Raw genomic sequence first — 26,700 nt, forward strand, 5'->3', positions numbered from 1 at the left:
CATCAGCAGTCATAGACATAAAAAGAGGCATGATAAATTTGCATTGATTTTTCTCTATCTATCTATCTATCTATCTATCTATCTATCTATCTATCTATCTATCTACATAATCTTATTTTATCTATTGTATATGTAGTACAGAAAACCATGCACATACAAGGTTTAATAAATATTAATTAATGATAAAAACAGCAGCCAGCTTTGGAGATCTCGACACATTTGTATACTTGTGTGGATGAGAGATGAATGGCTACATACAAAGGTACACGTTGAAGTGAATGGCTAATTCCCAATTGTTATGATTAAAAGGTTAGCTGAACCTCTTCTCCCCGCTCTGATCTCTTACTTCAAACTCTCTGGTCTAAGCATTGTGCCTATCTCTGTCTTAGGGTGGAATCTTGTGATTCTCCATCTCTCAAATTGGGTCCGAACCGTGATTTCTTCAACTGTGTTTGGTACCTGCATTCTTCCCACAGGAGCTGTGACAAGTAGTAAGTTGAGTGACTAGACGTCTTCAACATGCAAAGTGTAATTTATTTACCACAATAGGAACAAAGCACAAGAAAAGAGAAAATATGAGCACTTCCAGATGGATCACTGCAGTAGTTTTGTGGAATCAAAATTTAGCCTTATTATTCAGACCTAGTTTAGGAACCATTTTAAAACCTTTCCACCATAGGAAGAACAATACAGTATTTATTTATTTTAAAAAATTTAAATAAATAACAATAATACATACAGTTATATAAGGCTCTAGGTGCCCTAACACATCATATGTGACACAATAAAATCCCATCAGCATTAAAATCATCACTTAGACACCGGCAGAAACTTTTTTTCAATTCTTTATCAATGGAGATAGCAAAACTTGAAGTCACTCAGAAAACCCCATCAAGATGATTCTGACATTGACACCTTGAATAGGTGACCAAATAAATGGATACCACCATTTAGTCAGACATACTCCACCCTCCCAAGTCCCTCCCTCCCCCCCAAAAAGCCACATGAAACAAAGAACCAACTCAACGAATGAATCAACAAAATAAAAAAAATGGAAACGAAACAAGCAAACACACATGCCAAAACTCTCATATCCCAGGCTACAGGAGCCCTATAAATCCCTATGATAGATAGATAGGTGCATATGTAGATAGATTCTGATCTTATGTACACCGGTGTAATCTTATTCTAACTCATTTGACTTCAGTGAAGCTAGTCCAGATTTCATGATTTCATCAACATATTGCACCCTATGCTCTCCAAGAAACAATTTTGTCATCAGTTGATTATATCTACAAAGAAACTCAGAATGAAAATAAAGTCAAGTTGCATTGATGGACATTTTAATTCTTGGTGAATAAACTCCACACAACCAGTTTCTTCAATGCAGCTTTGATTTCCTTGTTCCTCATGCTGTAGATGATGGGATTCATCACCGGAGGAACCAGGGAATAGAGAACACCCACCACAAGGCCCAGACCTGATGCTGAGCTGGAGGTAGGTTTCAAGTAGGCAAAGATGCAAGTGAAAACCATCAAAGAGACCACAGTGAGGTGAGGCAGGCAGGTGGAGAAGGCTTTATGCCGGCCCTGCTCAGAGGGGATTCTCAGCACTGTTTTGAAGATCTAAACATAAGACACAATTATAAAAACAAAGCAGTTTAACGCTAAAAACACACCTAAGGCAATACCCCAAACTTCACTGAGGTACAAATCAGAACAGGTGAGCTTGAGTAGTTGGGGGATTTCACAGAAGAACTGGTTGATGTCATCAGACTGACAGAAGGGTAACCTGAAGGTGTTGCCAGTGTGCAGGGCAGAGTAGACAATACCAGTAATCCAGGCACTGGCTGCCATCTGGACACAAGCTCTCCTGTTCATCACTCTCTCATAGTACAGTGGTTGGCAGATGGCGACATATCGGTCGTATGCCATGATGGTGAGTAAGGCAAGATCAGTTGCAGCGAAGAGGAGAAAGAGAAAGACTTGGGTGACACATCCAGGATAAGAAATCACCCTGGTGTTCATGAGGGAGTTGGCCATGGACTTGGGGATGGTAACAGAGATGGAGCCAAAATCTAGGATGGACAGATTCACCAGGAAGAAGTACATGGGGGTTTGAAGATGGGGGTTGAGGGCTACGGCTGTGATGATGAGAAGATTCCCCATCAGGGCTGCCAGGTAAATCAGCAAGAACACCACAAAATGCAAAATCTGCAGCTCCCGAACATCAGAGAATCCCAGAAGAAGGAACTCATTCAGGGTGGTTTGGTTGGACATTTTCTTTCTCAGTTCATTGTGTGATGGCTGTGGAGGGAAGGAGAAAGACAGTGGGGGAATTACAGTAACAGAGGGAGTGGCCCTGATTTCCTAAAGCAATATGAAATGAGTGTCAACAATGCACAGTATTCATCACTGCTATTTGCTAGCAGTGGTGACTTTTCGCATGAATGTAAATTGACGAAGCTCCCTTAAAGTCAATGAAGCTGCAGCAGTTTGCACCATCTGAAGATCCGGCTCAGGATGCAATTTAATAAAATACTGTGTGAAGGATGGAGCAAAGAACAATCTCAATGTAACAATTCTAGCCAAGAGGCATCCCCTACTGCTACAAGCAGCAGTCTCTGGACTTGGGCAACACTGCCTGTTATCCTCTTTTCGTGGAAATACGAGATGGACTTGGCATTGTGTATGACAGCTCGCCTGTAACGATTTCACTGCAACGCCACGTAGATGGCCAGCTGCCTGAAAATGTATTGATTTATGACACCAGATCCTGACTGCATTTCCATCTCTGTGTACCGATGGGCTAGCAGCATCGCTCTGCTACCTCTCTGCTGTGTCATTTGCCTCTGTCACTTTATGGGTCTGGGGGTCAGTGGCCATTAGGAGACTTGGGTTCTGTTCTTGGCTCTGCTGCTGACCTGCTCTGTGACCTTGGTCCAGTCACTTCCCCTCCCTGTGCCTCTGTTTCCCCTCCATCCATTTCTCTGTCTTGTCTTCTTGGACTTTGAGTTCTGTGGGGGATGAGCTGTGTCTTATTATATCTATGTTCACTGTCCCCGTTTACAGCATTTGTGTTTAGCGGGAAGCACTGTGGGACAGCGGATATGGCACTAGAGCAGAATATCTCAGTTCTAATCCCATTGACATGGTCTATGTCCTTGGGCAGGGATAAGAGAGACAGGCTTTGGCTGGGGACTTCAATTCACTGTTCTCTCTCTTTAATACCCATGATGTTTCCTGCCAACTTTGCTGTTTACTAAGTTTTACCATTCAACAAGTGTCCCTTTGAAACAGAAATAAACACAGTTGCAATAGAGTGACTGGGTTCAAATTGTACAATTATTGGACTATATCAGTGTTCCTACCCCCCTTGAAATCTACATGTTCAATCTGGTGAATTCAGACATTTTCAGTTTAAATTATTTCAAAGGAAAACTAGATTTTAAACTGATACATGCTCCAAGGAAGTCTCTGCTATTCTTGAAAAACAATCTATGTACTGGAAAAGTCCAAACATTTTTATTTTTAAATCAGTGACAATGTTTCTGTTTTAAGCAGTTTACCTGAAATTTGTCTGGTTCTCAATGAACAAAAAGAAAAAAAGTTTTGGTTTTCAAAATTTCTATGAAAAGTCAACTATTGTTTCCTGGGCGGGGTGGCTTTGGCTGGGGGCTTTAGCTGTCTCTACCTAAGTCTAAAGGTGCCTACATGTATAACGCATATTCTGTGGGTATCAACTTTGCTCTCTACACAGTTTTACCATCCTGCAAGTAACAGTATGAAACAGCAATTAAACACGATTCCAATATAGCGAATGGGTTTGTAATTGTGGTGTTATTGGAGAATATTAATGTTAGCATGCTGGCTTAATTATAGATTTCCAATCTGGGCTAAATTTTCAATCTGTTTCCAATCTGTTTGTTTTCATTCTAAGTTTCCAGTGCATTTAAATTATTCCAAAGGAAAACTGGATTTTCAATTGAAAACATTTTCCTACGAAGTCTTTGCTATCCATAAAAAACAATATATGTATTGGCAAAATCAAAACTTGTATTTTTTCAAAAAAACAATGATTTTTTCCCAGATTTCTTCAGTTTTTAACAGCAATTGTTTGGTTCTTGATACACAAAAGTAAAAAACTGCTTTGGTTTCCACGATTTCTTAGAAAAATAAGCTCTAGATGTTTATTAAATGATTGTAAAATACTTACAGTTTCAATGTAATTCATAGTTCTATTATAATATTATCTCCAGTATATTAAAACCCAAATCTATTAACTGAAATAGAAAACTTACAGTGTTGGTCTTTGTGGAATGTGGAATGTTTCCCAGCCTGAGAAGCATTTGATAGTCCACTGTCAGGATTCTCAGTCATTGTCTGTTTCTCTATCGCTCAATAATGCCCCCACCACTGTGTTATCCAGCAGCTGTTTCCCTGCCCCGTCACCATATTCCCTCAGAGGCTGGGTCTCTGCAGTTCCGGACAGTCAGGGACCTACTCCACAGATGACCACTCCTTGCTCCCCTCCTGGGACAGACTTGGTTGAGAGATGAATTACTAAATAGGATGGGGGACTGAAAGCCCTTCCAACTCTAGAGCTGATCCTGGGTTATGTAGAATTCAGATATGATCACAGCGCAGGATGTACCTGCCCTGGGGTTAAATAGCTGAATCTGGTCCCCAGAGATGTAAGTGCAGCTCTAATCTCACCTTGGGATGAAACCACCCTGATAACCAGCCCTAACCAAACCTAATCCCCAGAGGAGGAAATGGCCCACCCTGAATCTCATATGATGGCAGCATCCCTGGAAGGACTCTTGGCCAGGAACAAGATAGGGCTGAATGACAAGTGGCATCCCAAGGAGACTGCAGACTAAAATAGGTATTTGAAGCACAGACATGTGACCTACAATATCTCAGAGTCTAGTGGCCCCAGAGCCCCAGCTGGCCTGGAATAGACTGTTCCTTCAATAATGCCACATAAACAGCTCTTGGAGAGCAGAGATGTTTTTCTCTGCATTTCATCAGCAGCTCTTGGGATGCAGCCACCACAGGGAGCCACAGCTCCGGCTGCCCTGGCTGCTTGATGTTGGTCACTAGGAACTAGCCAGAGGCAAACACTAAAAGCTCCTAGCTAAGGCCTAAACTGTTATTAATTGATACAGTTCCATTGAGTTCTGAGTAGTAGGGCTGTTTACGCCAAGTGGAGATGTGACCCTTTGATTTCCACACAGCAACTTTGATTTAAACTAGCTGGCGATGAGATGCAGATGAACTATGTAGTTTTCACCAGCGTGGGGAATTAGGCCTCATTAACTCCAGTGGAGCTACTGGGGATTTACACCAGCTGGTAATCTGGCCCATTCTTCAGTTTCAAATACATACGCTTTGCCTGGGAATCTGAAGAGGAGACAAAAGATAACCAGTCTGCACATTCTTAACTCTTTGCCCCAGTGGAATTCAATTCAAGAATGGAACTTTCAATGTCTAAGGAGCATTTCTTTCCCACTGGGGAGAGAACTTTGGAGGAATTCAGTGTTGCTTTGATTTTCTGAATCTGATTTTCAATTTCTAAAATGGATGAATGGACCCACTTTCTTTCTTTCTTTCTTTCTTTCTTTCTTTCTTTCTTTCTTTCTTTCTTTCTTTCTTTCTTTCTTAACAATTATATGGTTTCTTTCTCCAAACATCACTAAAATAAAAGACTCATTAGGCTGAAGATGCAATGCTATATGACATCTTAAAAATGTTTATTTCACACTGATTGTAGGTATGACAGAGAGACTGAACAATGACGAAGGGTCAGATCCTCATCTGGTGTAAATCAATTGTAGCTCCATTGGTGTTAAGGAGTAAAATCCACATACCACCCCCACACAAACCTTGCGTAAAACTGCCATAATGCAGTTAGAGTCAATGAGACCAGATCTCTGGATGCTGTAAATTGGCATAGTGGTATGGAGCTATTTCAGTTGATGTGAACTCAGTATCTGTACCATGATGCCTGGTTTTATGTTTGTTCCAGTATATTAGATTCTCATTGCTTAGAAACTCTATCCCATTTTAATTACCATAAAATATTCTGTATCAAAGGGGTAGCCGTGTTAGTCTGGATCTGTAAAAGCAGCAAAGAGTCCTGTGGTACCTTATAGACTAACAGATGTTTTGGATCATAAGCGCTCGTGGGTGAATACCCACTTCGTCACATGCATAAGGTGCCACAGGACTCTTTGCTGATAAAATATTCTAAAATCTTGAGATTATAGTTCATAGAGAGAAATCTGTGAGATGTGCTCCTTGTTGGTAAATTGGCTGCTAAATATATAGACACTAGGTCTGGGGCCCAAAGGTAAAATGACAGTGATGGTGAGAGATGAGAGACCAGAAAAATGCCCAGTTTGAGACACCCAGCCAGAGGAAGGACCTACTCCGGCTGGAGGAGGGCCACCTTAGAGGCACCCCCGGAGAGAGTGGGGAGAAGTGATGCCGTGTTTGTAAAAAACTGGGTTCTATCTCCCCAAATTGTCCCATCTGTCCACCAATGGTGAGAGCAATCCTGGAGCAGCAGCATTCCCCTCAACCTTATGTAGTTATCTTTGTGACTGGTTCAGGGTCTCTGCACATTCAGGCAGTTGTAGGTGCATCAGTCAAACCCAAAGCAGTTTTCCTTCTCAGACCTATTGTCTCAAGCTTTCTGTAGATTCTGGGAGGTGGAGTTAACATAGAGGTCATTTAATGACCTGCGAGAAACAGAAGGTCTGATTATCTAATTGTCTGGTTAGGAACCCCGATATGTAAAATGATTATGCACTGAGGGCACATGAAAACATTAAACAATTTTATTAGAACATTTAGTAAAGATACAAACACTCCAAATTACATTAAAAGACAACAGTAATGTGAAATTAAGCTGATCATTTGCATCATCTCTTAAATAGTATCCCACCCTTTCTTGGGGTTCTGGGGGTCAGAGAGAAAAAAGATGTGAAAGGGTGTGAAAAGATCAGTTAAGGGAACTCTTAGAGGGCTTACTCCTTCACCCTCCCACTTCCCTTGTCCTTGTGTGAACAGAGAACAACAATACCTGAAGTCTGAAGGTGCAAACAATTTGATGTCTATTGGGTTGAACTTCCAGCAAGTTTAAATCCAGGTTCCTTTTTCCTTATTTTGGAATCACAACTTACTTCCTGTTTGTGCCTAATTTATATTACAATATTCTCAGCTATACCTTAACCAAACATTTTACTGAAATCTATCTAACCAATCCTAACAGATTGTAACATAATTCTCTAACCAATTATATCCCACTACCCTAATTAGAAATGAGGGTATCACAACCACAACTATTGAGAAGATTCAGAGGGGTGTTATTCTGGATCTAATGAAGTGGGTATTCACCCATGAAAGCTTATGCTGTTAGTCTATAAGGTTCCAGAGGACTCTTTGTAGCTCTTGAGAAGTGATTTCTTCCCAGACATGATGCTATGAAACTAACCATAAGATTAGAAGGGACCTCAGGAAGTCATCTAGTTTGGACTCTGAGGATGTGACCGTACCTTCCCAGCTTATGGCTGCTTCTGCTGCTTAGCCAAAGGCCTTAGCCTAAGAACCAGGCCTAGTACTATCCTCGTGAGTGAAGGCCCATACACAGGAGGACTGTGATTTTGATTCTTTGTTTTATACCCCTCTAACTATCTAAGTGATAAAAATAAACCTAAGTTCTTAAAGCCCCACCCCTTCTGTCCCGCCTCCCCCATCAGTCAGGGGACAAGGATCAGGGTGGGTTGGATGGGGGGGGTTCTGAGGGGAGCAGTCAGGGTGTGAGAAGTTGGAGGGGGCGGGGGCCAGGCTGCTTGGGGAGGCACAGGTTTCGCTTCCCATCCCTCCATACCATTTCACAACCCCAATGTGGCCCTTGGGCCAAAAGGTTTGCCCACCCCTCTCATAAAGACTATAATCAGGTTCCTTCATATGGGTCTTCTCCTGAAATTAAAATAACTATAATTTCAGATTGAAGGTTTAGAATCTCAAAGCTGCCTCAGGGATTAAACATGCCTAAATCCCTTGAAAATTTGAGCATTTAGATACCTAAGAAAGCTTGGAAGGTTTTAGAGAGGCAAAACACACAGCTGGCCTGCAAAACAAATCTGTTAGAAGTTTGCTTTCCTCCTTGAGCACAGGAACCTTCCCATTAACCTCTTAATGGTGCTTTTCAACTCAGTGTTCCTCAGGGTGTAGATCATTGGGTTCAGCATTGGAGTGAGCACTGTGTACAGCATAGACACTGCCTTGTCCACTATGCTGGTCATAGATGAAGACAAAAGGCATATGAAGACTATTTTGATGACTATGGGGACATCGCATTAGAAACCGTCTAGTGTGTTGGGTGCGCAGAAGGGCAGTTGGATGATCAGTGCAAGCTGGACAATAGAATGGACAAAGCCACCCAGCCATGCCCTTGCCCCCAGCCCCATGCACATACTTCTGTTCGTGATAGACAGGTAGTGCAATGGCTTATAAATGGCCACATACCGATCAGCCGCCATCACTACTAGGAAGAAGACCACAGTGCCCCCGATGAAGTGGAAGAAGAACATCTGGATCAGACACCCATTGAATGAGATGGTTTTGTGCTGGTACAAGAGGTCCTTTAGCATCTTGGGGGCAGTCACCGAGGACTAACTGAGGTCCAGGAAAGCCAAGTTGGCCAACAGGAGGTATATGGGTGTGTGGATGTGAGGGTCAGCGATCACGTTGGTGATGATGATGATGATGAGGTTCCCAAGGCATGTAGTCCCATAGACTAGGAAGAAGACCAGAAAGAGGAAGTGCTAGAGCTCAGTGCTCTAAGAGATGCCCCCAGAATAAATTCTGTCGTTGGGCTGGTGAGATTCTCCTGTTCTGTTTAGGGTTATACTTATATATATAAACTATACCTGCAGGCAGGACATTGATGAGAATGATGAACTCCTTGACGTTCTTGCTGTTAAATTACTGGTAACCACTCACAACCTTAACAAAGTTTTTGTTTTGTGCATTATTTTGCTTAGGAATTCCCTTTCTGATTGGGAAAGCACACACAAAAAAAAACAATAGTGTAACTTCAGTGGAAAAGTGTAGATGGTTAATTAGGTACCTATGACCCCCTATTTGTGGTGGCTCACATGCTAGGTGAGTGTATGAACTACTGGGCGGTAGCGTCCCAGGCCCATTGTCTTTCATAATGGCACTTCATAGTGATTCTTAGTATTTGTGACAGAAAACTGGTGAGAATGATTCTGTAGCCTGGTGGTTAAGGTCGTCATGGGGATACTCAAAATCAAATCCTTTCTCCTGTCTATCTTTAAGTATTTACACAAAATAGCAGAGCTTTAAGAGTGGAGATTGAGTAAACCCCAGACCCCAATATCCCATAACCCAGACCATGCTCCTCTGTTATGGAAGACCTAAATTCAAACCCTTTCTCTGTATTAGGGAAAAAGGGAAATAAAACCCAGTTGTCCCACCCCACAGGTAAGTCTGCAAACCACTAAGCTTCAGCTTATAACAGAGGCACCACCTTCCCGAACTCTTTTGAAATTTTTGATCCAGCAACAACTTCTGAAAAATATGTTCACTTGCTTTTTTGTATTACTATTCTTCAGTTACTGGTAACAACTGTCAGTCATAACTCCTGCTTGGCAATGTTTTTGTTTCTTGTTGTCATTTTTTCTTTAGGAATTCCCTTCTTTCCACCACCACTGTGAAGTCAACTGCTCCTGGAAACTCAGACAGGAGACGAAATCCTAGGCACTTTAAGAAATTACACATTGCTGCATTCCTTTCACCTTTCTCTCTCGTGTTGGTCATAGTCAGAGATCTCTACTCAAAGTAAAATCATCAGATGATTCCTATACTCTAACCGTATGTAAATTCAACAGTGCTAGGAGGTTTGTGTGTGCAGAGATGCTAGCACTGAATCTAGAAGCATTTGTATAACTTGTGGCACATGGAATGGGTGAGGATGTTGTGAATACCGTCCGTCATTCTCACTAATCAGAACTTATTGATGCATGTCTTCATCTATGTATAATGTATTTCCTAGACAGAGTCAACAAAATCACTGTCCAATAAAGAGTAAAGCACAGTGGAGTGCATGAACCATGATAAATAAATCCCCTTTAGATGGATGAGTGAGGCTGTGTCTACACTACAAGCTATGCCACTGCAGTGTAGATGCTTACTACAGTCAAAGAAAGGGATTTTCCATCACTGTAGTAAATGTACCCTCTTGAGACTCGGTATCTACATTGATAGAAGAATTCTTCCATCAACCATGGTGTGGCTATAGTGGGGGTTAGGTTGATCTAACTATGTCACACAGAGCATGACCACTTTCACAGCTCTGAATGATGTAGCTAGGCTGACCTCCATTTTAGGTATACAAGGCGTAAGACTCTCCCAGAATGCATGTTTCATTATTTCAGAATGAAGCCAAAGGGGGAGGGTTAAGGTTGTTTGGCTCTTTGGAACTGATCATTTTAATTCTTTCAAATACTGGGTTTCTTTTTAAGTTCTAACTTAACACTGAATTTCTCTTTATCCACCATGACTTCAATCTGTCAATGACTTTTTTTTTCTCCTTTTCCTTTGGAATTAATGCTGGGACTTACAGAAGAGCCAGATTGTTAAAGATCTTTAGGTGCCTAGTGGGATTTTCAAAAGAGCCTAGGTGTCTAATTTACAACAAAATCATTGTGTTTTAGGGACCTAGGATGGGATTCACAAAGGTATTTAGATTAGGGTGACCAGACGTCCCGATTTTATCGGGACTGTCCCGATATTTGCTTGTTTGTCCCGCGTCCCGACCAATGTTAGGTCGGGACACTGGACAAACAAGCAAAGGCTCCGGAGCCCAAAGGGCTCGCGCCCTCCCCTGCCCCGACTCCGCCCCCTACTTCCCCCATTGGATCCTTCCCCAAATCCTCGCCCCCATCCCCGCCCCCTCGCTGCCCCACTGTCTCCCTCCCCAAATCCCCGCCTCTTTCCAAGCATGCCATGCCCAGGAGACTCAGGGGAGTGCGGGGCCGGGGTCAGTGTGAGTCTGGCCTGGCCCCGAGCAGGCAGGACTCGGGCGCGGTACCTGGAGGGAGAGTAGGGGGGCGGCCCGTGGGACTAGGTGGCGGCTGTTCTCCCCACCTGGGCAGGGGACTCGGGAGCAACCGCTGCTGCAGCTCCCACTGCTGTGGGGGGAGGAAGTGGCCAAGCACGTGGCGCTCAGCGGCTGCGGCTTTGGTGCCCGGGCCCGAACCCCCCGAGCCCGGGCCTGCTGCGGGGCAGCGCGCACACTGCACTCAGCCCCTGGCCAGTCGCGTCTGGCCTGGCTGCCCGGCTGGTGCAATCCTGTGTGCGGAGGCATCGGCAGCCCAGTCCCGTTCGTTCCCCTGCAGGACCCGAGCGGGATGCGGGGGGCTGGGGCCTGCTGCCCCCACTCCGAGGCCACCCGCAGGATTGCACCAGCTGGGCAGCCAGCCCAGACGCGAGTGGCCAGGGGCTGGGTATGCGCAGCGTGCGCGCTGGGTCCCCGCAGCAGGCCCGGGCTCAGGGGGTTCGTGGGCGCCAGAGCCGCAGCTGCCGAGCTTGGCCAGCGGCCGCTTCCTCCCCCCGCGGCAGTGGGAGCTGCAGCAGCGGCTGCTCCCGAGTCCTGCTGCCCAGGTGGGGAGAACAGCCGCTGCCTGGCCCCGCAGGCCACTCCGTACTCTCCCTCCAGGTACCGCGCCTGAGTCCTGCCTGCTCGGGGCCAGGCTGGACTCACACTCACCCCAGCCCCGCGCTCCCCTGAGTCTCCCGGGCCTCCCTCCAGCGCTTGCGGAGGGAGGAGGAATCGGGGGTGGGGGATTTTTTTTTTTTTGCTCTGCCCCCGCCCCCCCCCCCGCGTCCCGATATTTGACTTGGGTGATCTGGTCACCCTAATTTAGATGCATTTTCAAAAGTGCCTAAAGGCCAAGTTTTTAAAAGTACTTAGGCATTGAAAAAGGCAGATAGGTGCCTAGTGGAATTTTCAGAAACACCTAAGCAGGTTAGACACCTAATTCTTGTTGAAATCAATGGAAGGTATTTCTGCTATCTGCATCTTTCGGTGCATAAATACTTTTGAAAATCTGTCCCTTTTAAATTTTTGAAAATCCCACTTTAGGTCTAATGGAAGGGACTGAGCGCCAGTGACTGATCCCAGACCCAACTCTGTGAAATCAGGGTAAAGATTGGCACCGAATGCCCAGTTTTTCAAAGCAGCCTAAGGGTGTCAGACATCCACTCCTTTAAAATCTAGGGCTAAACTCAGCAGTGCTGAGAACAAGCAGTGTAGACCATGAACTTTCAATGAGAATTAGGCTCCTAAGGATATATGTACACTGAAGCTTGGTGCAAGGTAGCACATTAAGATTATCAGTGTGGATGTTGCAGTGCGGGATCTAAAGTCCACCTGACTCTCCTGGGTCTGAGCTCGGGTAGCAAATGTTAGGATATGGGACCTGGGCTCTTAAATCATGAAGATAACTTGGAACAATTTACCCTTAGACTGAGGTATGTCGGGCTTCCAGGCTAAGATTTCCAAAGCTGGTTAGAGGAGTCAGGGACCCAATTCCCAGTACAAGCAGCTGAACATTGAACTCCACCAGGGAGCATTAATCTTAGTCAATAAAAGCCAGATTTGTAAAGGTATTTAGGTTCCAGATGATGCAGATAGGTGTTTAGTGGGGTTTCAAAAGCACCTCTGCAACCAAACATTGAAATCTATGGGAGTTAGGCACTTATGACATCTCCACTGGGCTCCTGTGTACATCTTTGGGTGTCTAAATATCTTAAGTATCAGAGGGGTAGCCGTGTTAGTCTGGATCTGTAAAAGCAGCAAAGAATCCTGTGGCGCCTTAAGGAAACTACAATGCATTGGTGACCTTCCAGAAAACACCATCCTATCCTCCATGGATGTAGAGGCTCTCTACACAAACATCCCTCACACAGATGGAATACAAGCTGTCAGGAACAGTATCCCTGATGATGCCACAGCACAACTGGTTGCTGAGCTCTGTGCCTTTATCCTCACACACAACTATTTCATATTTGATGACAATATATATCTCCAGATCAGTGAAACCGCTATGGGCACCCGCATGGCCCCGCAATATGCCAATATTTTTATGGCCGACCTGGAAGAACGCTTCCTCAACTCCCGTCCACTCACCCCCCTTTTCTACCTATGCTACATTGATGACATCTTCATCATCTGGACCCATGGGAAGGAGACTCTGGAAAAATTCCATCAACCTCAGCCTGGACCAATCTACACGGGAGGTCCACCTTGTACATACCACGGTGCAAATAAGTGATGGTCACATTAACACCACCCTATACCGAAAACCTACCGACCACTATGCCTACCTTCATGCCTCCAGCTTCCATCCCGGGCACACCACAAGATCCATTGTCTACAGCCAAGCACTGAGGTACAACCGCATCTGCTCTAACCCCTCAGACAGAGACCAACACCTACAAAATCTCCACCAAGCATTCTCAAAACTACAGTACCCGCACGAGGAAATAAGGAGACAGATCAACAGAGCCAGACGTGTACCCAGAAGCCTCCTACTGCAAGACAAACCCAAGAAAGAAACCAACAGGACTCCACTGGCCATCACATACAGTCCCCAGCTAAAACCGCTCCAATGCATCATCAGGGATCTACAACCCATCCTGGACAATGATCCCACACTTTCACAGGCCTTGGGTGGCAGGCCAGTCCTCGCCCACAGACAACCTGCCAACCTGAAGCATATTCTGACCAGTAACTGCACACCGCACCATAGTAACTCTAGCTCAGTAACCAATCCATGCAACAAACCTCGATGCCAACTCTGCCCACATATCTACACCAGTGACACCATCACAGGACCTAACCAGATCAGCCACACCATCACTGGTTCATTCACCTGCACGTCCACCAATGTAATATACGCCATCATATGCCAGCAATGCCCCTCTGCTATGTACATCGGCCAAACTGGACAGTCTCTAAGGAAAAGGATAAATGGACACAAATCAAATATTAGGAATGGCAATATACAAAAACCTGCAGGAGAACACTTCAACAACCCTGGCCACACAATAGCAGATCTTAAGGTGGCCATCCTACAGCAAAAAAACTTCAGGACCAGACTTCAAAGAGAAACTGCTGAGCTTCAGTTCATCTGCTAATTTGACACCATCAGCTCAGGATTAAACAAAGACTGTGAATGGCTTGCCAACTACAGAACCAGTTTCTCCTCCCTTGGTTTTCACACCTCTACTGCTAGAACAGGGCCTCATCCTCCCTGATTGAACTAACCTCATTATCTCTAGCTTGCTTCTTGCATATATATATATATATATATATATATATATACCTGCCCCTGGAAATTTCCACTACTTGCATCTGAAGAAGTGGGTATTCACCCACGAAAGCTCATGCTGCAAAACGTCTGTTAGTCTATAAGGTGCCACAGGATTCTTTGCTGCTTTTAAATATCTTAAAAAAACCTGGCCCTAATTCCTAAAATGCACAGAACATCTCAGTAACTGAGGATCCAGTTGCCAATTAAAATCCTGATGTATTTGAACAATTGTCCCATATTAAACAAATGCTGGCAAACAAGCACATCCAGGTGGAGGCAACAGGGCTCCACTTCTCCTGCTACAGAATACAGAGAGGGAAAGGATGTGACTCTCTATGCAGGCCAGCTTTACATGGAGGATTCTTATTAGCAGCTTCTATCCCCTGACTCCACTGGTCTTGGTGAATTTACACTCTGCAGCCATTGCACAGACCTGGGAAGCAAACTCTCATTCCCATCCTCCCATGGGAACCATCCCTGCCCCAAAGCAGCAGATATTTCATGGCTTCAGTTAAAGTCTTCTCCTTAGTGGGGAAAGTTGGTCCAAAGGTTTGAGCACTAGGCTGGGACTTGGCAAACCAGCATTCAGTTCCTTGCTCCTCCATTTGCATCCTGTGTTTGACTGGCCTGGTACTGAGTCACTCTGCCCCACTTCCCTGTTGGACACTGTCCCTCCAAACAGCACCTGCCACTTGCCAGTGGAAGTTGTGCCTGGTATTTAGATGGCCAAGGATGCTCAACGGCTGTGTGCTATGAGGTACACAACAGCTACTTGTTTCAAAAGAATTACTGCCAAAACTCATACACCTGGCACAAGATACTCACGTAAATCAGCTTCACACAGAGCACTAAGTGAGACATCAGGAATGTTGCTAAGGGCCCAGCATTTGCTGGGTCAATCAGTATCAGTCCTATCCTCTCAGCAGATGAGGAAGGATGATCGAGTCCTTAGTATAGCAGCCTGCCACTGCTGAGATGCAGGTTTCATTCCCTGTACTGTCACACGTGCCCTGTCTAGCCTTACAGGAATCACTTACAGCACGTTTTTAAAGGTGTTCGGCCTTCTTAAGGCAGCTGAGCACTTCTGAAAATCCCACTGGGCACCTGTTAACATTTCAGGGGTCTGACCATCTTTAGAAGCCTGCCCTTAACCTCTCTGTGCTTCAGTTTGCCATCCCAATGGGAATAATGCTACTTCCTTAACTCACTGGACAGTATTAAGACAACTACTTTAAATATCTTGAGATTCTCACATACTGCAGCTATGGGGCTGATAGAAAGACTTTAAATACATGATTCCAACTACAAAGGCTGAGATTTTCCTGGGTCTCTAGGGGACTGGGATGCCAAATTACCAGTAAATTGAATGGGGGTGGGGCATTCACCTCCTAGAGTTGGCTTTGAAAATCTCAGCCAAAGTGACTATGGGTCACTTGTTTCTGTCTTTTTAAAGCCATTCCTGTGGCTATGCAAAGCACATTGCTAGTATTCCCAGCCAGGATCCCAGTGTCTGAGAATGTTTTCATCAATATTTTAAAATTTATGATTAAAAATTGCAAAAAAAAAGTTGGAAATTTCAAAAGTTTTAATGAAACTGCTGTTAGGATCCTCGGCCAGCTCCAAAGCTAAAGTACCATCTGCTAAAACCAGATCTGAATGACTAGTTTTTTTTAACTCTTCAGTCTAACAGATAACGGTATATGATTTACCTCTATTTGACATTGGTGAGGCCTCATCTGGAGAACTCTGCCCAGCTTTGGGCCCCACACTACCAGAAGGATGTGGACAAATTGGAAAGAATCCTATGGGGGGCAACAGAAGTGAGTAGGGGGCTGGGGCACATGACTTATGAGGAGAGGCTGAGGGAACTGGGATTGTTTAGTCTGCAGAAGAGAAGAATGAGGGGGGATTTGATAGCTATTTTCAACTACCTGAAAGCAAATTTCAAAGAGGATGGATCTAGACTGCTCTCAGTGGTAGCAGATGACAGAACAAGGAGTCATGATTTCAAGTTGCAGTGGGGGAGGTTAAGGTTGGATATTAGAAAAAACTTTTTCAGTAGGAGGTTGGTGAAGCACTGTAATGGGTTACCTAGGGAGGTGGTGGAATCTCCTTTCTTCAAGGTTTTTAATTTCAGGCATGACAAAGCCCTGGCTGGGATGATTTAGTTGGGAATTGGTCCTGCTTTGAGCAGGGGCTTGGGCTAGATACCTCCTGAGGTCCCTTCCAACCCTGATATTCTAGGATCACTTTGACAGACTTTTCCTAGTGAGCCACAGTTTCGCTTTACATAATGATCAAGGGGTGGAAAAGAGGTTTCTGTGCAGCTGAATTTCGTTGAATTTATGTCAGACTTCTGGGATATTACTGTATTACTGATTATATGCTAAATGGCCTAGTGTCTTTATTATTAGTAGTAGTAGTAGTAGTAGTAGTTTTAAAAATAACTACAAGTTATATCTTGCTAGGTTGGAAGAGGCTATTTTGATGAGGAAGGATTCCTGTTGTTTCCCGAAGAATATCTGACTTGTAATACGAGGCCACATCTGGATCCCAGTGTAGTCACTGGGGTTTAGCCTTTCACTTCAAAGAGATCAGGAATTGGACAATGGCTTGGAAATGAAGACTCAGTTTTTTCTAATGTCACCCTAGAGAAAGTCAGTGTGACAGAGATGTAAGGGTAAAATTTCCCGTGTTATCTGTACTAGCGCCAAATCAGAGAAGTTCCATTGACATCAACATTTTAAAGCCAAAGAAGTTGTGGCCAAAGATTAGGGGCTAAACTCAGTATTGCTACCTCTGCAAGTGAAGTGTAAAAGTATTATTAGGTAGGCCAAACAATAGAACAAGAGCACTTCACAGTGTGAACCCATGGCACAGAGATGGGGGCCTATTGAACAGCGGGGTTCTGTTCTGTGCAAGGAGGGGCTGACCGTGGCCAGAAGTAAGAAGGACTTGCTGAGAGGAAGTTAGACTCTGCCCAGGTGGAAACACTGATGGATTTCCTTTTCCCAGAAGGGGTGAGACAAGAGCAAGGGAGGGGACATCTCAGGACACTGTTCTGGTCAAATAATATCTAAGACACAAGAGCTTTAAAAGTAAAGTTACTGTATTTAAGAAATCCTTTAGCTCAGCCTGTATTCCCTGTTTTGCAGCTACATTGTCCTTGAAAGGGTTAAACTAGATGCCTAAAGTCACCACAATCTAGGTGGAGCTTTGGGCGGCGGAGGATGTGTGTGAAAGCTGCTGGGGGGGTTGGAAGAACTCCGAAACTTTTTTTGAGGTCCAGGGCAGATGGATGGTGAAAAAGCTACACCCCTGAATGACTCAGCCCCACTTGTGGACAGTGCTATGTTGACAGGAACCACTTTTTCTGCCAACATAGCTACTGCTGCTTGGGAAAGTGGATTAACTACGCCAATGGAAGAAGCTCTCCTGTCATTGTAGAAGCATCTTAACTTCAGCACTAAAGTGCTGCATCGGGGCACCTATGCCGATGCAGAGTTTTAAGTGTAGACTTGCAGTTAGGTACCTGTTAGAGGGTGTGGCTTAGCACACACCTGTCTGATCAGCATCTCCCATAGTTTAGTTAGGTGCCTCCCTACAAAGCATACTGGCTTAGCTGGATCCCATTCTTCAGTGTCTGTCTCTCCCTCTTCATTTAGAGGAGCCTGGGCACCTTACTCAGGGTTTGCAAATCCCGGTGATTTTCTAGGTGCCCAAAGATTAAGTGCTGAGATGTTCAGAGCTGCAACACAAAATGGCCAACTTTCTAAATGTTTTTGGGTGCCTTGTGGGATTTCCAAAAGCTGCTAGGTACTCAACACCCTTGAAAACTATGAGTTTTCAGTACCTCAGTCCTTTTGAAAATCCTTTTTGGCATCTAAAAACCTTTGATATTGTGGCACCCAAGTCCTTTTGTGAATCTATCCGTGAGTGTCTGAAATCCCCTAAGAGGCTTTGAACATATAAGCCTGGACAATTAGAGAGAGATCCAAAACCTTCCCAATATTGAGTGCTTTGGAAACTTCATCTGGGTATTACCAATGGCTCCTTTCTTAGTAATGGGCAGAACACAGACTCCAGTATCAAATACACATGAGCTTTGGGCATTCAAAATTCAGGACAGAAAAGTGAAGGTAAACTTTCCTGCTGCAAGTTCTGGAGGAACCAACTAGGGCAGAGTTCTTCTTGACCTGCTCCGCACAAACAGGGAAGAATTTGAAGGGTAGGCAAAAGTGCATAGGAACGTGGGAGCACAGAATGGAGAGGAGGTGACCAGCCCTCTGCGGAGAAAGGAGAGGTTCAGGACCATTTTGAAAAGCTGCATGAGCACATGAAGCCAGATGTGCTGCATCCAAGGGTGCTAAAGGAGATGGCGAATGTGATTGTAGAGCTATTGGCCATTATATTTGAAAATTTGTGGTGATCCAGGGAGGTCCTGTATCAATGGAAAAACCTCCCCACCCCCCAGGATACGTGGAAGCAACCGGAACAAAGGGCAGTGACTGCAAGGGGTGTGAGTGATTGCTGGACCCAGGCTAAAAGTTAGTCTATAAAAGGGAGCATTCTGGAACTGGTGAGGCTCATATCTGTATTCAGTTTGATTAGCCAAAGAATTGCACATTTTATTTTATTTTCCTCTGTAACTTACTTTGTTCTGTCTGTTACTACAGGGAACCACTGAAATCCTACTTTCTGTATTTAATAAAATCAGAGTATGTATTAATACCTGGGGGAGCAAACAACTGTGCATATCTCTCTATCAGTGTTATAGAGGGCGAACAATTTATGAAACTGATATATTTGGGTTTAGACCCCATTGGGAGTTGGACGTCTGAGTGTTAAAGACAGGAACACTTTTGTTAGCTGCTTTCAGGTAAACCTGCAGCTTTGGGGCAAGTAATTCAGCCCCTGGGTCTTTGTTGGAGCAGACGGGAGTATCTGGCTCTGGCAGGACAGGGTGCTGGGGCCCTGAGCTGGCAGGGAAGGCGGGGTAGAGGTAGTTTTGGCACATCGGGTGGCAGCTCCCAAGGGAGTATCTGTGATCCAACCCATCACAACTATGATTTAGCCCAACTGAGTAGCTTTGTTTTTAAGATAACTCATTGTATCCAATCAGGCAAAGAAATGGAGCATGTTATAATGTATTACTTTAAAATGGCTCAAAGCTCCCAAGCAGTGCAAGTAATGAAATTCTTGTAAAAGAGTAATGGAGTAAGAAATATTCAAAGAAATAACAACAAATAATAAATATTCACAGGAAAATCATGAGTTGGACATCAACAGTCATAGACAGAAAAAGAGGCACAATAAATTGGCATTGATTTTTCATGATCTATCTAATCTATCTCTCTATCTATTTACATGATCTTTTTTTATCTATTGTATATGTAATATACACAACCATGAACAAACATGGTTTAATAAATATTAATTAATAATAATAACAGCAATCAGCTTTGGAGATCTAGACACATTTGGATACTTGTGTGAATGAGAGACTAATGGCTCCATACAAAGCTACACGTTGAAGTGAATGGCTATATCCCAATTGTTATGATTAAAAGGTTAGCTCAACCTCTTCTTCCCACGTTGGTCCCTTGCGTCAAACTCTCTGGTCTAAGTTTTGTGCCTATCCCTGTCTTAGAGTGGAATCATGTGATTCTCCATCTCTCAAACTCAGTCCCAACCGTGATTTCTCCAACTGCGTTTGGGGCCTGCAGTTCTTCCCACGGGTGCTGAAACATACAAACCAGTAGTATGTTGAGTGAATAATTGTCTTCACCTTGAAATGTATTACCGGTATTTATTTATCACAGTAGGAACAAAGCATTACATAAGAGAAAATATGAGCACTTCCAGATGGATCACTGCAGTAGTTTGGTGGAATCAATTTTGGCTTTATTATTCAGACTTAGTTTGTCTTTAGGAACCATTTTAATACCTTTCTCTTCCAAATACCTTTCCACCATAGGAAGAACAATACAGTATTTATTTATTTTAATAAATTTAAATAAATAAAAATAATGCATACAGTCATATAAGGCTCTAGGTGCCCTAACACATCATGCATGACACAATAAAATCCCATCAGCATTAAAATCATCACTTGAACAGACACCTGCAGAAACTTTTTTTCAATTCTTCATCAATGGGAAAAGCAAAACTTCAGGTCTCTGAGAAAACTCTATCAAGGTGATTATGACATTGACAGCTTGAATAGATGACAAAACAAATGGATACCACCATTTACTCAAACATACTCCACTCTCCCAAGTTCCTCCCTCCCCCAAAAAAGCCACCTGAAACAAAGAAACAAGTCAACCAATGAATCGACAAAATCAAACAAAATGAAAAAGAAACAAGCAAACACACAAGCCAAAACTCTCATATCCCAGGCTACAGGAGCCCTATAAATCCCTATGATAGATAGTTAGGTGCCTACGTAGATAGATTCTGATCTTATGTACACTGGTGGAATCTTATACTAACTCGTTTGACTTCAGTGAAGCTAGTCCAGATTTTGTGATTTCATAAACAGATTCCACCCTATGTTCTCAAAGAGACAATTTTGTCATCTGTTGATTATATCTACAAAGAGACTCAGAATGAAATCACAGTCAAGTTGCAGGGATGGACATTTTAACTCTTGGTGACTAACCTCCACACAATCAGTTTCTTCAATACAGCTTTGATCTCCTTGTTCCTCATGCTGTAGATGATCGGATTCATCACTGGAGGCACCAGGGAATAGAGAACACCCACCAAAAGGTCCAGACCTGATGCTGAGCTGGAGGTGGGTTTCAGGTAGGCAAAGATGCCAGTGAAAAGGAACAAAGAGACCACAGTGAGGTGAGGAAGGCAGGTGGAGAACGCTTTATGCCGGCCCTCCTCAGAAGGGATTCTCCTCACAGTTTTGAAGATCTGAACATAAGACACAATTATAAAAACAAAGCAGTTTAACGCTAAAAACACACCTAAGGCAATAACCCCAACTTCACTTAGGTATGAGTCAGAGCAGGTGAGCTTGAGTAGTTGGGGGATTTCACAGAAGAACTGTTTGATGATATTGGACTGGCAGAAGGGTAACCTGAAGGTGCTTCCAGTGTGCAGGGCAGAGTAGACAATACCAGTAATCCAAGCACTGGCTGCCATTTGGACACAAGCTCTCCTGTTCATTATGCTCTCATAGTGCAGTGGTTGGCAGATGGCGACATATCGGTCGTATGCCATGATGGTGAGCAAGGCAAGATCAGTTGCAGCGAAGAGGATAAAGAGAAAGACTTGGGTGACACATCCAGGATAATAAATCATCCTGGTGTTCATGAGAGAATTGGCCATGGATTTGGGGATGGTAACGGAGATGGAGCCGAAGTCTAGGATGGACAGATTCACCAGGAATAAATACATGGGGGTTTGAAGATGGGTGTTGAGGGGTACGGCTGTGATGATGAGAACATTCCCCATCAAGGCTGTCAGGTAAATCACCAGGAACACCACAAAGTGCAAAATCTGCAGCTCTCGAATATCAGAGAATCCCAGGAGAAGGAACTCGGTCAGGGTGGTTTGGTTGGACATTTTCTTTCTCAGTTCATTGTGTGATGGCTGTGGAGGGAAGGACAAAGACAGTGGGGGAATTACAGTGACAGAGGGAGTGGCCCTGATTTCCCACAACAATATGATGTGAGTGTCAACAATGCACAGCATTGGTCACTGCTATTAACTAGGAGTGGTGAGTTTTCACATGAATTTAAATTGGTGCAGTTCCCTTAAGGTCAATGGAGCTGCATCAGTTTGCACCATCTGAAGATCTGGATCATGATGTGGCTTAATAAAATGTTGTCTGAAGGATGGAGCAAAGTACAATCCCAGTACAACAATTCTAGCCAAGATGGATCCCCTATTGCTACAAACAGCAGGCTCTGCACTTGGGCAAGAAACTAAAATGCTAAAATGCCAACACTACCTGATATCCTCTTTTCGTCGAAATACGAGATGGACTTGGCTCTGCAACTGACCTGCTCTGTGACCTTGGGCCAGTCACTTCCCCTCCCCTCTTTTTCTCCTCCATCCATTTCTCTGCCTTGTCTTCTTGGACTGTGAGTTCTGTGGGGGATGGGCTGTGTCTTATTATATGGATGTTGACTGCCCCAATTTACAAAATATGTGTTTAGCGGGCAGCACTTTGGGGCAGCGGATATGGTGCTAGAGCAGAATATCTCAGTTCTAATCCCATTGACGTGCTCTATGTCCTTGGGCAGGTATAAGAGAGACAGGCTTTGGCTGGGGTCTTCAATTCACTGTTCTCTATCTAAGGGGAAAGTATGTATAATACGTATGATGTTTCCTGCCAACTTTGCTGCTTACGAAGTTTTACCATTCGACAAGTGTCCCTTTGAAACAGAAATAAACACAGTAGCAACAGAGTGACTGGGTTCAAATTGTACAATTATTGGACTATATCAGTGTTCCTACCCCCCTTGAAAACTAGATGTTCAAACTGGTGTATTCAGACATTTTCAGTTTAAATTATTTAAAAGGAAAACTGGATTTTAAACTGATACATGCTCCAAGGTAGTCTCTGCTATTCTTGAAAAACAACCTATGTACTGGAAAAGTCCAAACATTTTTTTTTTATTCAGTGACAATGTTTCTGTTTTCAGCAGTTTACCTGAAATTGTCTGGTTCTCAACGAACAAAAAGAAAAAAAGTTTTTGTTTTCACAATTTCTATGAAAAGTCAACTATTGTTTCCTTGGCGGGGTGGCTTTGGCTGGGGGCTTTAGCTGTCTCTGCCTAAGTCTAAAGGTGCCTACATGTATAATGCATATTCTGTGGGTATCAATTTTGCTATTTACCATTTTGCAACTAACTGTATGAAACAGCAATTAAACCCGATTCCAATAGAGTGAATCCGTTTGTAATAGTGGTGTTATTGGAGAATATTAATGTTAGCACGCTGGCTTAATTATAGATTTCCAATCTGGGCTAAATTTTCAATCTCTTTCCAATCTGTTTGTTTTCAATCTAAGATTCCAATCTCTTTAAATTATTCCAAAGGAAAACTGGATTTTCATTTGAAAACATTTTTCTACAAACTTTTTCCTATACCTTAAAATACAACATATGTATTTGCAAAATCAAAACTTTTTTAAAAAAAATAGTGATTTTTCCCCAGAATTGAAAAAATTCAATGATTTTTTCCCCAGATTTCAGCAGTTTTTAACAGCAAATGTTTGGTTCTTGATGCACAAAACTAAAAAATATTTTGGTTTCAACAATTGCTATAAAACAATTTCTGTTAAGAAAAAATTAGCTCTAGATGTTTTATTAAATGATTGTAAAAGACTTACAGTTTCAATGTAATTCATATTTCTATCATTACATTTCCTCCAATATATTAAACCCCAAACATATTAACTGAAATAGCAAACTTACAATGTTTGTCTTTGTGGAATGTGGAATGTTTCCCAGCCTGAGAAGCATTTGATAGTCCACTGCCAGAACTCTCAGTCATTGTCTGTCTCTATATCTCTCAATAATGCCCCCACCACTGTGTTATCCAGCAGCTGTTTCCCTCCCCGTCACCATATTCCCTCAGAGGCTGGGTCTCTGCGGTTCCCGACAGACAGGGACCCACTTCACAGACGACCACTCCCTTCTTCCCTCCTGGGGCAGGCTTGGTTGAGAGGTGAAGGACTAAACAGGATGGGGGATTGAAAGCCTCTCCCAACTCTAGAGCTGATCCTGGGTTGTGTGGGATTCAGGTATGATCACAGCCCAGGATGTACCTGCCCTGGGGTTAAATAGCTGAATCTGGTCTCCAGGGATGTAAGCCCAGCTCAGATCTCACCTTGGGAAGAAACCACCCTGATAACCAGCCCTAACCAATCCTAACCCCCCAGAGGAGGAAATGGCCCACTCTGAATCTCATAGGATGGCAGCATCCCTGGAAGGACTCTTGGCCAGAAACAAAGCAGGGCTGAATGACAAGTGGCATCCCAAGGAGACTGCAGAATAAAATATGTATTTGATGCACAGACATGTGACCTACAATAGCTCAGAGCCCAGTGGCACCAGAGCCCCAGCTGGTCTGGAATAACCTGTTCCTTCAATAACGCCACATAAACAGCTCTTGGAGAGCAGAGATGTTTTTCTCCTGCATTTCATCAGCAACTCTTGGGATGAAGCCAACACAGGAAGCCACAGCTCAGGCTGCCTTGGCTGTTTGATGTTGATTACTAAGAAGCAGCCAGAGGCAAACAATAAAAACTCCTAGCTATGGCCTAAATTGTTATTAATTGATACAGTTCCATTGAGTTCCAAGTAATTAGGGCTGTTTACGCCAAGTGGAGATATGAACCTTTAATTTACACTAGCTGGGGATGAGATGCAGAAGGACTATGTAGTTTTCACCAGCTGGGGAATTAGGCCTCATTAACTCCAATGGAGCTACTGGGGATTTACACCAGCAGGCGATCTGGCCCATTCTTCAGTTTCAAATACATATTCTTTGTCTGTGAATCTGAAGAAGAGACTAAAGTTCCTAACCAGTCTGCATGTTCTTAACTCTTTGCCCCATGGGATTAATTTCAAGAATGGAACTTTTAATGGCTAAGAAGCATTTCTTTCCCACTGGAAAGAAAACTTTGGAGGAATTCAGTGTTGCTTTGATTTTCCGTATCTGATTTTCAATTTATATCTGGATGAATGGACCGACATTCTTTCTTTCTTTCTTTCTTTCTTTCTTTCTTTCTTTCTCAGCAATTATATGGTTTCTTTCTGCAGACATCACTAAAATAGAAGACTCATTAGGGTGAAGGTGCAATGCTACATTACGTCTTAAAAATGTTTATTTCACACTGATTGTAGGTATGACAGAGAGACTGAACAATGACGAAGGGTCAGATCCTCATCTGGTATAAATCAATTGCAGCTCCATGTGGTGATTTTCAGGAAAGGACTGTATTCCTAAGAGCCCAATAACACCTTATTTCAATGTGACTAGTTTCGTCTGTGAAGATGTGACCATTCCTTCCCAACTTATGGCTGCTTCTGCTGCTTAGGCAAAGGCCGTAGCCTAAGAAACAGGCCTCATACTATCCTAGTGAGTGAAGGACCATACTCAAGCAGACTGTGATTTTGATCCTTTGTTTTATACCCCTCTAACTAGCTAAGTGATAAAAATAAACACAAATTCTTAAAATAAATGCCTTTACAGACAGGCCTGAACATCTATATCCTAACAAGAACTAACTTGGCAGTGTCGAGACCTGCGTTGATTCCCTTCATCCTCTGGGGACTTCTGTAATTTTGGGCAAATCATTTAATCTCTTTCTTCCTCAATTCCCCTTCTGTATAACAGGGACAATGGCATTTGCCTACTACACAAGGGTGTTGTGAGGACTATGGGTTGTGCAGTGCTCAGATACTCTGTTATGGAGGCCATATACGTACATAAAATTGAATGAATAAAAATCTTGGCCAACAATTCTATCTCATAGAGCAGAGGTGGGCAAACTATGGCCTGCGGGCCACATCTGGCCTGCGGAACCAACCTGCCTGGTCCTTGAGCTCCCAGCTGTGGAGGCTAGCCCCCAGCCCCTCCCTTGCTGTTCCCCCTCCCCCACAGTCAGGGGACAAGGAGCAGGGTGGGTTGGATTGGGGGATTCTGAGGGGAGCAGTCAGGGAGAGAGAAGTCAGAGGGGGAGGGGGCCAGGCTGCTTGGGAAGGCACAGGTTTCCCTACACAGCCCTCCATACTGTTTCACAACCCGAATGTCGACTTGGGCCAAAAAGTTTGCCCACCCCTGTCATAAAGACTATAATTAGGTTCTTTCATGTGGGTCTTCTCCTGAAATTAAAATAAATATAATTTCAGATTGAAGGTTTAGAATCTCAAATCTGGCTAAGGAACTAAACAGGCCTAAATCCCATGAAAATTTGATCATCTAGATACCTAAGAAGGCTTGGAAGTATTTAGAAAAGCAAAACATGCAGCTGGCCTGCAACACAAATCTGTTAGAAGTTTGCTTTCCTCCTTGAGCACAGGAACCTTCCCATTAACCTTCTGATGGCGCTTTTCAACTCAGTGTTCCTCAGGGTGTAGATTATTGGGTTCAGCATTGGAGTGACCACAGTGTAGAGCACAAACACTGCCTTGTCCACTGTGAATTTCTGGAAAGACTGGTCATAGATGAAGACACAAGGAGTGTGCAGAGCAGTTTGATGACTTGGGGGACATCGCATTAGAAACTGTCTAGTGTTTTGGGTCCACAGAAGGGCA

General features: G+C 43.7%; 1 protein-coding gene and 1 pseudogene across 1 annotated transcript; both read right to left on the reverse strand.

Moving 5' to 3' along the window:
- Positions 1–1,343: 1,343 nt before the first annotated feature.
- Positions 1,344–2,279, reverse strand: LOC123348011 (annotated as a pseudogene).
- Positions 2,280–21,058: 18,779 nt separating this feature from the next.
- Positions 21,059–21,994, reverse strand: LOC123348810 (olfactory receptor 14A16-like). Its single transcript, XM_044986454.1, has one exon. The coding sequence runs from the start codon at positions 21,992–21,994 to the stop codon at positions 21,059–21,061; it is 936 nt and encodes a 311-aa protein (XP_044842389.1).
- Between the last annotated feature and the right edge of the window lie 4,706 nt (positions 21,995–26,700).

The sequence above is a fragment of the Mauremys mutica genome, chromosome 13 (assembly GCF_020497125.1).
Source record: "Mauremys mutica isolate MM-2020 ecotype Southern chromosome 13, ASM2049712v1, whole genome shotgun sequence".
In the NCBI taxonomy this organism is placed as follows: Eukaryota; Metazoa; Chordata; order Testudines; family Geoemydidae; genus Mauremys; species Mauremys mutica.

Bases quoted from the DNA above. Each gene is read 5' to 3' on its own strand.
- LOC123348810 (XM_044986454.1), bottom strand. From the start codon at position 21,994: ATGTCCAACCAAACCACCCTGACCGAGTTCCTTCTCCTGGGATTCTCT.